The sequence below is a fragment of the Natrix helvetica genome, assembly GCF_964273705.1.
Source record: "Natrix helvetica genome assembly, chromosome: 2".
NCBI classification, from domain to species: domain Eukaryota; kingdom Metazoa; phylum Chordata; class Lepidosauria; order Squamata; family Natricidae; genus Natrix; species Natrix helvetica.
The window spans coordinates 139,751,157-139,767,021 of NC_138552.1; the positions used below are offsets into that span (position 1 = coordinate 139,751,157).

General features: G+C 43.1%; 1 protein-coding gene across 2 annotated transcripts in view; it reads right to left on the bottom strand.

Annotated features, from left to right (window-relative positions):
* Nucleotides 1–5,337: 5,337 nt before the first annotated feature.
* Nucleotides 5,338–15,865, bottom strand: part of SERPINE3 (serpin family E member 3) — a 49,710-nt gene continuing 39,182 nt past the window's right edge. For both annotated transcript variants that reach the window (XM_081943536.1, XM_081943535.1), the window contains exons 6-10: nucleotides 15,136–15,334; nucleotides 14,112–14,212; nucleotides 11,921–12,007; nucleotides 10,972–11,055; nucleotides 5,338–5,916 (exon numbers count right to left, since the gene is read on the bottom strand). In XM_081943536.1, coding sequence (XP_081799662.1) covers nucleotides 5,873–5,916; nucleotides 10,972–11,055; nucleotides 11,921–12,007; nucleotides 14,112–14,212; nucleotides 15,136–15,334 — 515 coding nt within the window. In that variant the 3' untranslated portion in view covers nucleotides 5,338–5,872. The remainder of the gene's footprint in view (nucleotides 5,917–10,971; nucleotides 11,056–11,920; nucleotides 12,008–14,111; nucleotides 14,213–15,135; nucleotides 15,335–15,865) is intronic.

Sequence of the window (15,865 nt, forward strand, 5' to 3'; positions counted from 1 at the left end):
CTCAACTAGGAGGACTGAGGCAGTGGGGGCAGGGTCTACAACAGATGCTGGCAGGGGGGCAGCAACTGAGGGCGTCTGCATGCCCCAAATTCTTTCCTGGCCTATAGAGCAGCTGGTAATTGTAAGCAGCCATGAAAACTGTCCACCTGGGCATCCTAGGTGACAAAATTTGGGGGGTCTGGCAGTCCCCCACCAAGAGGCCCAAGAGGGTTTTGTGGTCAGTGACCAATTGGAAAAAATGACCATAAACATAGTCGTGAAAACGTTTGACCCCTGCTACAGCAGCTACGGCTTCTTTGTCTAGCTGACTATAGTTTCTTTCCGCAGACGAGAGTGTGCGGGAATAATAGGCAATTGGGGCTTCTGAGCCATTAGGAAGGACATGGCTCAGAACAGCCCCAATGCCAAAGGGCGATGCATCACACGCCAAAACCAAAGGAAGGCGGTCACTGTATTGGACCAGCAGTGACTGGGATGTGAGGACATCCTTAACCGCCCTGAAAGCATGGGCTTCTTTAGAACCCCAATGCCAGGCCATGTTAGAGTCCAAAAACCTGTAGGGGCTCAGCCAAGGAAGTCTTATGGGGCAAAAATATGGCGTAAAAATTGAGAAGCCCAAGAAAGGCTTGAAGCTCCACTTTAGATGTGGGCGTGGGGGCTTTTTTGATTGCCTCTATTTTGGATGGGGTAGAGTGGATGCCTTTGGCATCCATGAGGTAACCTAAAAATTCTATGCTGGGGACACCTATCTTGCATTTCTCCCGCTTAAGTTTTAGCCCAGCCTGGCAAAAACGACTCAGGACGGCCCTTAGCTTCACGATGAGTTCGGCTTGATCCCTGGCAGATACAAACACATCATCAAAATAGGGTACTACCCCTGGAAGCCCTTGGAGCAACCACTCCATCAGGCTCTGAAAAATGCCTGGGGCTGCACTAACCGCAAACTGCAGTCTCTTACACTTGAAAACTCCCCGGTGGATCACGATGGTCTGGGCCATGGCAGTGGCCTCGTCCACCTGAAGCTGTTGGTAGGCTTGTGCCAAGTCCAGCTTGGCAAACACATTTCCCCGCCCCAGGGAGTGGAGCAGGTGCTGCACCACTGGTCCAGGGTAAGGGTTCGCTTGCAACCCTCTATTGATGGTGCATTTAAAGTCTCCACAGATCCTAATGCTGCCATCCTGTTTGCTGGGTATCACTATGGGCGTCTCCCAGGGGGAATGGTCCACTGCTCTAACACCCCTTGTGCAATTAATTTGTCCAATTCACGATCTACCTTGGGCCGTAGAACAAATGGCACTCTCCTAGGCTTAAGGCGTATTGGTGCCACCTGGGGGTCCAAATTAAACAAAATGGGTGTCCCCATATATTTACCGAGCCGGTCATCGAAGACATCTGCGAACTCACTGGTCAGAGTGGCAAAACAGTCTGGAACCACAGAGTGGATGCCGGAAACGTTGAGCCCCAATGCCGAGAACCAGTCCAGCCCTAGGAGGCTGGGCAGCTGCCCCTCAACGATGATGAGGGGAAGAGGCCCCTGGAAATTGTGGCTGGCAACCTGGAATGTGCCGCAACCCACAATTGGAATTTGTTGTCCCTGACAGTTCCTGAGCCGAACCGGGCACTGCTTAAGGGTAGCCTTAGTAAGGCTGAGCACTATCCATTGGATAGTGGCCCTTGATACGAGGGATTTGGAAGAGCCAGTGTCCACTTCCATTTTGCAGGGCTCTCCCTCAATTCGGACAGTCAAGTAAATTTTGTGGGCTGGCTTTGCTAGGGAAGCATGGCTGATGCCCCACTCAGGATGTTGATGGTCACCCGCTATGGCAAAACAGTCTTCGCGGTGTTTAGGAACCCATTTCATGGGCTGTCTTGGTAACGTGCGTTCAGGGGGCTGGTCAGTGAAAGGCATAGCCGCCCTGCACACCTTGGCCAAATGTCCCTTCCTGTCACACCACTGGCAGATGGCAGCTTTGAACCTGCAAACAGACCTTGCATGGTTCCCGCCACAGCTGAGGCATCCAGATTGAGGCAAAAAGTCACTTTGAATTCATTTCTTTCAGGCAGTCAGGTTGAGGCGGCTGATGTCTTCCTCGACGTCTGAGAGGTCCTTGTCCTCGACCTCGTCGTAGTGGAAAGCATGGCCCCTGCTGGCATAGCTGGCTGGCAGCAGAAATTTTTGAATTTCCGCCGTGGACTTATCCGACATTTCGTATGCTGTGGCTTCATCCACGGCTGCCTGAAGGGTCAGCTCTTTTCGCGCCAGCAAACGTCTCTGGAGTCTGAGGTCTCTGATACCACAGACCAGCTGTTCTAGCAGGGCATCGTCCAGCACAGGGAAATTGCAATGTAGAGCCGCTGTCCTGAGGGACGCCACGTAATCCGACACAGATTCCCCTTCTCTCTGGACTCTGTCGGAACGCATAGCGTCTCGCCATGTGTGAGGGAGTTGGAGAATAATGGTTTTTTAACTTCTCCAAAAGTGTCTCCCAGGGCATTGAGTGCACCGACTGAGGGGCTGCTAAAGCCCTGGCTGTGCCGAACATCTCGTGGCCACAGGCGCTGAGGAAATAGCCTCTTTTACGGCCACTAGACAAACCAGTGAAGTCGTTTGCCTCCAGGAAGCACTCAAACCATTTGAGGTAAGCGTCCCATGTTTCAGTGGCCGGTCTGAATGCCGAGAATGCCGGTTGGGTAGCCATCCTGAGAAGGACGGGCGGAAAGAATCAGAAAGAATCAGCTCTGAGCGACGTCTCGTCACTTGGTGACTTGAGACAGCTCTAACAGTGACTTCACTTTTGCCGGCATTCTCGGCATTCTGAGCCCTTTACCTCAGACCTGATCCCACCTTTGTCGCCAGTGTTCTATAGGGAGAACGAGGCAGACAGGGACTGAGGCAAGGCAGGTTGAAGCTAACACAACCTTTATTAACAATGACAAACAGCTCATATATAAGGCAAACCTTGAACCGGCAAACAGCAAAGCAAAGGACAGCTGACAGCTCTTTTATACTAGAGCTGTCAGACGCTTAACCAATCAGGTAGCTGATTTCTTCCGCCAGCAGGCTGCTCGCGTCTTAGCTAATCAGAAGCCAGCAATGCAAGCCTATGGCAGGGAACTTCAGTACATAACAGTCTTATTTTCTTTTGACCCCCGAAATAAGCACTTGGCTTTATTTCTTATTTTTAAAAATTATTTCTTCTTTTTTATTATTTTTGAAGTGCAGGAGGCGGCGAGCGTGGTCACCTCATGGCTGCTGCTGTTTTGCAATATTTTCAGGAGGGCGTATTATCTGAGGAGGTCTTATTTTCAGGGAAACGGGATAGTTGTTTGAATATATTTCTTCAGTAAGAATGAAATAATTTGTTTTATTTCAAAATGTATTTTACTTCATGCTCAATGTATGGAAAGGAAATGTTTTGTACAAGAAAACAAGTACAGGAAATAAGGCTATAAAAGCTATGCTCTGCGTTATGTTGACATTATAATACAGGTAGTCCTCAATTTATGACTAACTGACCCAGAGTCACAGAGTTAAGTCACGACATTTGTTAAGCAGGTCACATCCCCTTGATCGATTTTATGAATATGCAAAATGGCTTACAAGCCTGAAGAAATTTCTTGGACCAAGTTTATTCATTTATCCATACATTCATTTGATTTGTATAGTCACTCATCTACCCAGATCCCCCCCCCCAAATAAACAGCATTATAATTACTACAAACTCACAAAATAAGTCTATAATGTACCATCATCAACATCCATTCAGATAGTAGACTTTAATCTGCAAACACCTTAAATAACAACTCAAATGATATAAACATTGGAAAGTAACCTTTAGTTAGGAGTATGAAACTTTTTTTTCCCAAATAGACATCAGCATTGCCCTTTCAGCAAATACTGGCAGCGCCACTCCACAAGGCCCACACAGGCCCACGAAAGAGTTCCAAATGAAAAGCTATCAAGATTGCTTTCTTTAGAAAACCTTTATAATTCTATCCCTAGCATTAGTTTTTAGCCATGACTCCAAATAGACCAAACCCTAACCTTAGATTCATTTTCATTGTCAATGGGATTTTTCCTATATGTTTTACTGTGGTCCAGAAATAACTCCGAACAAAAAGCTGACACCATTTCTTTCTTTGGTAAACTGCTAAGAATATATCCCTACCAATATTTATAATCATGACTGCAAGTAGACCTAACCTTAACCCTATCCCTAGTCCTATCTTTCATTTTCATGGGCAATGGGATTTTCCCAATGTGTTTTACTATGGTCCACAAAGAAGTCCGAATGAAAAGCTATCAATGTCACTTTCCTTAGAAAACCACTAAGAATCTATCCCTAGCATTAGTTTTTGGCCACAAGTTCACGTAGACCTAAGCCTAGCCTATCCCTAGATTCATTTCATTGCCAATGGGAGTTTCCCATTTGTTTTACTGGGATTGAGAAATAACTCTGAAGGAAAAACTGTCAGCATCGTTTTCCTTAGAAAAATCTCTCAGCCTCTATTCTTAGCATTCATTTTTAGATATGAAAATGTGTAGATTCAGACCAAACCAAATTTTTCCTGAATATACACATTTAGTTAAAAACAATCAAATGCAACTATTACTTCAAATGTTTTGTCCTGCTAGCACAATAGAATTACAACGTGTTGAAAACTTTGGAAAAGTTCTGTGTGCTATATCCAAGTTTTGGGGGTGCAGACTTTAGAGATATCATATACCCAGTATTGGTTTCTTCAACTCTATGCCTTCTGGATCCGTTGAATTTTTCCTGCTTTGAAATACAATCTTAAGACAGTAAAAGCTCTTTTTCCCCAGCCATTCTTCCCCAGCATTGTGTCCCCAAATGCAGAGTAGGTGGAATGATATGTGTGTGTCACATCAAGAAGACACCTGGCTGAGAAGTAGTGGCTTAGTGAAAGAAGGAAAGGTCCAGGCATTACTATATCTGGTGCCTGTGCTTCAGTTCTTTTCCACTGCATATTCATTTTAATATGCTTGAATTAAAGTTGGTAGCATCACAGGTCATCGTTTCCTTATTTTCGTGGTTACTGAAGCTACCCACCCCCTCCCCTCAAAAAAAAACTATTATGATTTATTGTTCCCATAATTTCCTCTGGATATTCCAAGATGAAATGTGAATGTGTGGTGCAGTGGTGGGATACAAAAAAAATGTATTACCGGTTCTGTGGGCGTGGCTTAGTGGATGTGGCTTGACTTGGCGGGCGTGGCAGGGGAAGGATACTGTAAAATCTCCATTCCCTCCCCACTCCAGGGGAAGGTTACTGCAAAATCCCCATTTCCTCCCGATCAGCTGAGACTCAGGAGGCAGAAAATAGATAGGGGCAGGGCAAGTCAGATGTATTATTTACCGGTTCTCCAAACTACTCAAAATTTCCACTACTGGTTCTCCAGAACTGGTCAGAACCTGCTGAATACCACCTCTGGTGTGGTGGCCAAGAGGCAGAGGTGGATTCCTACCAGTTTGGACCGAACCAGCAGTAATGTAAAATCACGTGCGCCCCAAACTGGCAGTAATGCCGGCAGCAACCCACCCCTGTCTAGAGGTGGAGCTGTCACCTCAAAATTAGGAGGCTGTGCTTTGGATCCTAGGTGGCGGCAGATATTTCTCTCTGTGTGCACAATTAGTCATTGTCTGCTGCGAACTCTGCATAGGTGTCAGGAAGGGCATTCAGCCAGTAAACACTTGAGCTCTGTTCTATCACCCTGACTCCACCGCGATGCAAGGGATTACAGGTTCATTAAAAGGAAAAAAAATCCAAGATCAAACGTGCTACTTAGATATGTATAGCGTTGCCTCAGTGGCTTTGGAAAAGTAGACAAGTAGATGAATTAATTTTAAGTTTAGAGTGTAGGATTTGTAAGTCTTCCTATGAACAGAATTGAACCTGTAAAAAAAAAAGATTCAGTTCAGCCTCAGTTTAGACATATTGCTTACAGCAGTGGTCACCAACCTTTCTGGCTCTGTGGACTGGCAGTGACAGTGGTAGCAGGAGGGGAGAGGAGATGGTTTTGCGCACATGCACGCAACTTGTGCAAATAGAGCTTCACTGCTGTTTTCCAATGAGCCGCAGACCAGTACTGGGGTGCGAACTGGGGGTTGGCCCCTGGCTTAAAGCAAAGTAAGAACTTCAATCGATTCTTTTCTTTTATAATCTTTGCTTAACTGGCTGACTTGGTTAGGTAATATAGCCCCAATATCTGGGGAAGACAGCAAGTTGAGAAAGGCTCTTTGATTAAACAGAATGATGTTATGTAAACAGTTAGGGCAGCGTTTCTCAATCTTAGCAACTGCCTGGAGAATTCCAGGAGTTGAAGTCCATGCATCTTAAAAGTTGCCATGGTTGAGAAACAGGAAATTAGCGAGCCACATTCACCCCAGCTGGAAGTTAGTAATAGTGGAAGTTGAAAAATAAGATGTCTACACTTTAATAAGAGAGTGCTATTATTATTTTTTATAACATAGCTAATAGAAGGAAACCACCAAAAGGTAGGAAAGAAGAGAGAGGGGGGGGGGGGGGGGAGAGAAGAGAAGAGAAGAACAGGATACTTCAAAAATGAAATGAAATTTTAAAATATCTCAGCTTTGTTACCCAAAACACTAAGATACTTTATCTGGCCTTGAATACGGTAACCATTTGTTCTGGAGCATAAGATATACAGCTTTGGATAATTGTGGCTAAAAGCAACGTTCTGAATGTGAACATTTTGTATGAGAAACCTGTTATGTAACAGAAAGCAACTGCAGATTCTATTTGTGGCATACCACTCTATTGATTTTAAAAGACTCCGTTTAACTTTCTGGAGATAAACATTCATGCTTAGCAGTGTAATATCTCCTATATTTATAATACGTCACAGAGCAAAGCTGTGGGTTTTATCACGTGTATAGCACATGCAATTAGCTAACCATGCCATTTCAAGTGTGGAAGGAGAGAAAGATGATATGGCCATTTGAAGTTACTTTTACTTGAAGGCTGTTTGGACTTTGTTTTTAAAGCAGGGATGTACTTGCGAGGATCTAAATAACGTCTAAAATCACCTCGCTGCCAATTAAAATAGCTCAAAAAGCCAAGTGCCAGGGAGAAGGAGCGACCACCAGTTGCCCTGCACAGCAACCACCATATCCCCTGCCTCCCGGCACTGCCTGCCCCACACAGCGCCTTTTCTGCCCACCAGGTCCATGGAAGACAGAAGCCCAACCCTTCGCACGTGAATTGGCTGCCAGGATGCATGGCTAATTGTCCCACATGGTGAATCAGCCATGGCAATTTGTCTCATGGCGAATCACATGGGGTGAGGTGGTGTGGGAGGAACAGAGGGGGAGGAGTGGCAGGGGAGGGACGCACATGGTGGATTGGCTAGGATGGGTGAGGCCAATTACCTCTTTCCACCCTACACATTCCTGCTTAAATTTAAGTTTTAAGCTGTGCAAAGTTGAAAGTTTTAACAACTGCATAGTTACAAAGTGTGGTATAAATCAACAGTATATTTCTTTCTTGCAGAGTGCTTCCCTCTGTTGTGGTCAATGGAGTAAATGGGAGTCATGTTACAAAGCAAGTTCTGATATTTTAAACACAAGTGTTAGAATTCACAATTACTGATTCGACTTCCGGTCCCTGCAGGCGACGGACGTTTTGTCTGCCGCTTGTCTTCTCGGTGGGCTCTGTTTGGAGCACAGGGGACTTTGGAGGGGACCCCTGCCGTAGGGTGGCTTGTTGGAACCCCCCAGACCCGGCGGCAGCCAGTGGGAGGTTTTCCAGCTTCGCCCCAGGAGCCGGGGAGCAGAAGGGGGGGCATGCTTGCCCCTTCACTGAATGGGCTCCGGAGGAAACAAGTTAATCAAAGGAAGCGTGGCTGAAATGTTGGTTGTGGAGGATCCTTCCTAATCTCTTCAACTATCGGTAACGGATAAGCAGCAGGCTATCGTAAGTTTCTGTTCAATCTATTTTAAACCGAAGATTGGAGGGGGGAGTTTTTCTTTTCTAACCCCCCCTCGGATAAAGCGGCATTCAAACTCTCTCTCTCCACTTCGGAATGGAGAGAGAACAAAGGCTGACTTGCCACTCGAATTAACTATGTGAGAAAGACTGAAATCACAGTTGCAAGAGTGCTTGCTGAGCTGTTTTTAAAAATTAAAACTTTTGCTCTTCTCCCTGCAGAAAGGAGGAGTCAAAATGGCTCCCCTCCATTCTCGTTTCTGTACTTATAAATGAAGTCTGCCTTTTGAAACCACCCTGGGGAAAAAATGATTTCTGGCATCTTTTAACATCTCCCTTGAGGGTGCTCCGAATCTCTTCTGCTTCGTGGACTTTCTGGATTTGATTATTTGGTTTTTCCCTTCCTGGTATACCTCCGTGTCTTGGAACAGTGAAGGAGAACTAACTTTTTACTTTCGGATTTGCCTGCTACCCTGGACCAGCCTGGCTGCGCGCTCCGGCGACACCGTTTTCTTTGCATAAGATTCACCATCTCTGAACTTAGACAATGGGACCTAAGAAACCTTCACTGGGCAAGTCACTTTCGGCTCCTGCATCGGCGACTTCCAGCCCAAGCACCCAGCAGCCGAAAATTACTTCATTGCTACAAAAAGAAGCGGCTGGAGAAAGTTCAAAAGAATTATCTGTCAACCAAATGTTTCAGGAAATTATGAGAGGTCAAAACGAACTGAGGAAGGAAGTGGCAGACCTCAAAAATGAACTCAGAGGGGTACAACATAACACAACAGAGAATAAACAGAGGATTGCGGTACTGGAGGAAGGGGCAGCTGGGATGGAGGAAAGGGTTAAGGAGGTCTGAAGGGGAAATTTAGAACTGGAAAACTTTATGGCCAAAATAGAATTGGAAAGAATGTCTTTTTTTCTCAGGTTCCAGAATCTACCAGAGACAGAAAATGAAGATCTTAAAGATATTATGAGCACAATTTTAGCAGAATACCTTAAGAGAAATAAAGAGCAGATGTGGTGGGATATAGACCTGGTCTATAGAATTAATTCAGCATATGCCAGAATTCATAATGTTCCAAGAGAGGTACACGTTAAATTTCTCAGGAGGACCACGAGAGATGAGGTACTAGGGGCCCACAGGGAGGGACCTCTAAAATACCAAGATAAAGAAATTACCATTCTAAAGCAAATTCCAAAAAAGATTATAGAAAAAAGGAGAAAGTACTCTTCCTTATCAAAGAAACTATACAATAGAGGAATTTGGTTCAGATGGTTATTGCCAGAAAGAATGCTGATTTTCTGGGAGGGAAGCCGAGTTAGAATTAAGACAGTGGATGAGGCAGAGGCCTTTATTAAAAAACATATTTCCCTCCCAGAGGACGAAGATAGCGGAGGTGGGGAAAAAGGCAGCAATGTACAAGATATGGGGAGGGGGGGCACGGCTCCACCTGGGGGCAGGGAGGAGGGAGCAATATCGAAAAGGCTCAGGTCACAAAAATAAATATATCTGAAATATTATTGTAATTGTTGATATATTAGAAAGTGACAAAGAAACAAATGATTGAACATGTTGTTGATATAAAGTAAGAATTCTGTTTATGCTATCCTTTACACGTTATCTTTAAAATTGTAAAAGTGTGAGATTTGGGGGGATTTCTACTGCTAACATGGGAGCTACTAAAATTTTCTATGTACCCTATTACCTTTTCCCTATAAATGTTTTAAAACCAATAAAAACTTTTTACAAAAAAAAAAGAATTCACAATTACTAAAAGAAAAAAGAGGTCATAAAAATACTGTGAGGGGAGGAAAATGCAATCTGAAGGAAGAAATGTCAGAAAAATATGTGCCATATAAATGAGCCAGATATAATAACAAAGACAAACTCTGCTTTTGTTTGGCTTTAGTCAAACAAAGTAGTAGTGGCACTTTCAACACTTTGGTGCAGTGGTACTTTTAAGACTCTTCCTTCCGTTCCTGCCTGAATAGTAAAGCTTCACTGAGAAGACCATGACAGATACCTTTCTGATGGTATGAAACAAATGTAATGAAACACTTTACTTAATTAGAAGGCAATGCAGGAGAGAGTATTGTAGCAGAAAGTGTAGCCCTTGATATATATTTCCTTTCTAAACTGAATCATGCCAGTGCCATTTTAAGAAAATAACATCTATGAATTCATTCTCCGCAGAATGAATGAGGCGAAAATGCTTAGATGCCCGTAAGTTACATTAGAAAAATGGAATTCAGATAAGCATGCTAAAACAATATGAGGGATCACTAAATAAGAACAGAAAACTCTGTCCTTGTCATCCCCTAGTGAACTTTTGGAGTTTTGCCACTCAGATTGGTCAGCTCAATGTATCAATCGCTTGGAAATTGTATTAGTCTAAATCAGGTGTCCAACTTTGGCAAGACCTTCAACACTCATGCTGGTGGGGAATTCTGGGAGTTGACGCCACAGGTCTTAAAGTTGCTATGGTTGGATACCCTGGTTTAGATGCTGCTTTTCTAAAGTTTTGGAACCCATCAGATCCCCAGTGGGATCCAGGAAGAGAGCTGCTTCTCATGAATGAAGGCAAATTTGTGAGACAGGGCTGTTTCAGCCATGGCACCCATTCTCTGGAATATCATCTCTCTGCAGATCAAACTCATCCTGACCCTGCTAGTTTTTCCCAAGGTCTCCACCATTAAGCCTGAGGCCCTGGAAGTACAGGTGAACCCATTTGATGGTTGTATTGATTGGTGGTGACTCTTGGTGTTGATGCTCAGTTGCTATTTTGTTTATAATTTTGCAGACTGTTTTTATTTTGTTTTTAATTGTTAGTTGCCCAGAGCCAAATATTTAAGACGAGCCCATATAAATTTAACAAATACATTTAAAAAATAGAGAACTTTGCTTAATGAAATGTCAAACTACTAACATATATATAAAAAAGCAGCAATATTTTGCTATCATAATAATGTTTTCTTAGGGCTAAAATAATCTGTGTTTACCTGTTCTGGCTTGCCTTAGAATGAAATTAAAAGGTCTGTCAGCTTTGAAGACAGGTGCTCTGGATCTTTTTAACAACACCATAGCTGCAATATAAAACAATTGGTGAATATCAGTGAATTTATTTACATTTGTTCAATTTCAAATATCCAACAGAAAGTAAAACTAAATACAGGTAGTCCTCAACTTATGACCACAATTGAGCCCAAAATTTATGTTGCTAAGTGAGATATTTGTTGTGACTTTTGCTCCATTGTATGACCTTTCTTGCCACAGTTGTGAAACATTGCAGTTGTTAAATTAGTATCACGGTTATTAAGTGAGTCTGGTTTACCCATTAACTTTGCTTGTCAGAAGGTTGCAATAGATGATCACATCAGTGGTGGGATTCAAAAAGTTTTACTACCGGTTGTGAGGGTGTGGCTTGGAGGACGTGGCATGGTGGGTGTGGCAGGGGAAGGATACTGTAAAATCTCCCTCCCCACTCCAGGGGAAGGTTACTGAAAAATCCCCATTCCCTCCCCATCAGCTGGGACGGGGAGACAGAGAATAGATGGGGACGGGGCCAGTCAGAGGTGGTATTTGCCGGTTCTCCGAACTACTCAAAATTTCCATTACTGGTTCTCCAGAACTGGTCAGAACCTGCTGAATACCGATCTCAAGACACTGCAACCATCATAAATATGAACCAGTTGTCAAGCATCTGAATTTTGATCTGACATGGAAAGCAAGATCTGTTCCCAATGTCATAGGTGCATGGTTGATAATAACATTTGATGGGGCACCACAGGTTGGGTTAAGCTGTTTTAAAATTTCCTGTGGGGAAATTGATTACCCCCAAGGAGCTTTGTTTGTTTGATTATAAAAGAATAATTTGTATTACAAGTGCTGTTTAATTAATAAACCATTTGCTTGTTTTCCAGATTCATGCATTAATTCTCCCTGGTTTACCTGTAATGCCTGAGGCTTTTGTACCATCTTCTGTCACTTCAATCTTTGCTTTGTGGACAACCTCCGAGATATAAAGTCCTCCTTGTTCTAACAAACAAAATCAGTTATTATTTGCCAACGCAAAGCCAAAACAACTTTTTAAAAGAAGAAACTGCTCAAGAAAGATTACTGTCACAGAGGTACTAGAAGACAACTATCAGGAGGGGAAAAGCAGGAAAGCAAAAAAGAAAGGAAGAAAGATCAACAAAACAATAGACAACTACAAAACCGGAAAGGGATTAAAAGACTGAAATATGATAGACTATAGCAAATAAATATTACACAAAAAGACATAAATGTAGCAAAAACTGTTACACATAGAATATATAGAATATTACATATAGAATGAAAAAAATGTATGAAATAATGTAAATGCACAAATATATAAAGTCATAGTTAAAAAAGATTTAATATATTATATACTTTACAAAATGACATAAATGTAGTAAAAACTGCTGTACATAGAACATATAGAATATGATATATAGAATGAAAAAAAATGTATGAAATAATGTAAATGCACAAATATATGAAGTCATAGTTGAAAAAGATTTATTGGTATAGATAAAACAGACACAACAGATAGGTAAAAAAATGTAAGGCGTTGCAAAGATGTGAAGTTTGTACAAACAAAATAAAATTTATTAAAAAAAAATTTTTTTTAAAAGAAGACAACTATCAGAGTGCTCAGTCAAAATGTACAAAGACAGGGGGGTATTGTTTGACAGTTTGACAAAATGAAATAAAGGCCTGTGGAAAAGAGAGTGTTTCTTCCAGAAATTATAAAGTTTATGCCGTCTATAAATTTAGTAAGTATCCTCAGTGAAGTGGAGCCCATCCATTAATGAATACATGAATTGCAAGGAGAACTGAGTCACCCCTAACACTTCCAACATCAAATATGACTGAAGAAGTCCTCCAATATAAAACTGTCCTTACTAAAAAGACCATCCTTACCCTTACCTTATGCTTACCAAAAAAACACCAATTCTTATCCAAAATAACTTTATCAATTTTACTTATTCTTTCTCCTGATATTAAAGATCTACATAGGGCTTTTCAATGGAAGGTTTTTCATTTTTACACCAATATTGTGGCTTTTGAATGAACTGTGTGGTGGCCTAGAGGTGAAGACACTTGCCTCACACTTAGGAGACTGAGAGTTCAAACCTAGGCAGTGACAAATGTTTCTCTATTGGGGCGCAAAGAGAACATATCTGCTGTGAACTCTGTGTAGGCATCAGGAAGGGCATCCGGCCTGTAAATGCTCAGTTCCATTCAGTCACCCCAACTGCACCCTGATAAAAATGGATTATAGGGTTGTATACAAGTAAAGACACACAAAAATGGACTTTTGAATGCACTTCTAGGATAAGTCAGCCATGATAAATGAAGTGATTTGTAAGTTTCATGGCAAAACATTTTAGGTGACAAGAGTCCCGAATTAAGCATTGTGTGAAATAGACAGAGGACAAGGTACATTCTTGCTCCAGAAATAATCCATATCCACCCATGATTAGAAAAAATGTTTTATAGACCCAAAACGCCTATTAGAAGATCTTTTGTAATGAATCATTGCAGTGGTGGGTTCCGGATCCCGTTCCAACCAGTATGGTTGGAACGGGCCCGGCATTGTCTACATGGACGTGCGCAGCATGCGCATGCGTCTTACCACTCCCACTGCTCAGCAGACCATTGCGCAGGCACTGTACGTGCCATGCGCGGAAGCGCTGAAGATTTAAAAGACCGGTAAGGCACTCAGACGGGCGGATGGGCCCTCCGGAGCACCGTACCAGAATGGTATCCAGTGCTCCGGGCAGGCTCCGGTACACCCGTACCAGGGCGCACCACCTGCAACCCACCACTGAATCATTGCCACAGAGCAGAATCTATAATTTGAGTCCTTAGTTTAACATAATGCATATAGCTCCTAAGATCTTCCAAAAGTTTCCAATGAATTGTAATTTTCAACAGAAGGTGGAAAACTTTAAATGTAAAAGAGATTATTGTACTATTTTATTTTATATTTCATTAAAATTAGATGCTTTTTCCTTTCTTTATTGTGATCCTGCCTGTTTTTTACACTGTGGCTCCTAAGCCTTCAAAGTTGCATATGGCATTTGACCTGAAAAAGTTGTATAGGCAAACTTACCTGAAATACCCTTAAAATTGGCTTCTGTTTGCTCAAACATGTCTGTAATTCCTAATGCAGGTAAAATCCTCTTTAAATCCAAGTGGTTTTGAATTTTGAACCTGGAAAGGTGATAGATGAACACTATAAATGTACTATGTTATTTTCAGTGCAATTCCTCTATGGACTAGGTGACATATGGCCTCTCCAGGGCTTAGTGAACTTCACCTTCCAGCAGCCTACTTAGCATGTCTAAGAATGAGATATGATGGGGATTGCAATGGAGCAACGTTTCAAAAGCACGTGGTCCATGCTGAATTTTGCATATTTACCAGAACAGGTTGTGTATTCTTATTCTGTTCCTAGGGCTTAAAGCATGCCTTTGCTTTTGTAATCATTTCTTATCCCTGGATTTCTACACTTAAGATTTTAGGCAGCACAGATCCAGATGATATGGCTGTGTCCTCTCCTCTTTCCAGCCATATTTCATATCCATAGCCATGGCATTTTGTCTAAAGTCATGTTTGTGCCTGTTACCAGGGGTGGGGTTCAGCCGGTTTGGACTGGTTCAGGCAAACCGGATGTTAATTTTAATCTGATTCGCTGAACTGGTAGTTACAAGAACTGGCTGACCCCGCCCACCCTGCCCCATCTCTCCCAGGAGTCTCCATATGGCCCATTCATCATGCCTGGTAAGTGCAGGGCCCTCGCAGAGGCTCTGGGAGAGCGAAAAATGGGCCTACTGGAAATCCAAAAACAGGCCTGTTTCCAGCCTCTGGGGGCCTCCAGAAGACCTCTGGAGACCGGGGGAGGCCGTTTTTGGAGGCTCCAGAAACACCTCCACAGCCTATGGAGTGTAAAAGCGCCCACGCCCAGCTGCCATGGTGCAGGAAGCTGACTAGGCCACGCCCCATGGCCACACTCACCCAGCAACCGGGCAGAGAATTGCTAAAAATTTTCAATCCCACTCCTGCCTGTTACACACGCAGCAAATACGAGCAGAGATCCAAATGTTGAAGCAACTGGATGTACATTGATTGTTTACCTAGGGAGAAAGATATCCATTGCTGTTCTTCTCAAGGTGCTGGACCACAGAGAGAAAGTTTGAGCCGAAAGGTAAGTCTCAATCCTGGCTAGAGAGGTTCTTCTATTGGATGGAAGCACCACAAACATGCTAACCTTCTCCTCCAGATAAGGTATTTCAACCACACTGATCTGATCCAGAGAGCCCACTAGGAATTCACCTGCAGGTCAAAAAAAACAGTGGTATACTATTAACAAGCATAACAGGATTTTCAGTAATTTCAGAAAGTCCTTCTGAGGAGGGATATTTCAGCTGCAGAGCACTATTCAACAAGGGTTTATGACAGTGGTGGGTTTCAAAAATTTTTAGAACCTCTTCTGTAGGTGTGGCCTGCTTTGTGGGAGTGGCTTGCCAGCCATGTGACCAGGTGGGAGTGGCTTGCCAGCCATGTGACCCGGTGGGCGTGGCCAAGTTGTAAAATGTGGTGAAACTCACTTAACAACGCTCCAGCTTAGCAACTCAGAAACTCTGGCATTTGAAGCACGCAAGTCTTAAAACTGTCAAGTTACAAGACCCTTGCTCCCCTAACCCTTTAGAAAAAAGAACCCCAGGGGTGTTCAAATTTGACAGCTTTAAGACTTGTGGACTTCAACTCCCAGAATTCCTCCTCTTGCTCTTCATCTTGATGATGTGCAGATGGGTGGGGGGGAGGGAGCTGGAACCGGTTCTAAACGGCACTGTAGATTTGTGG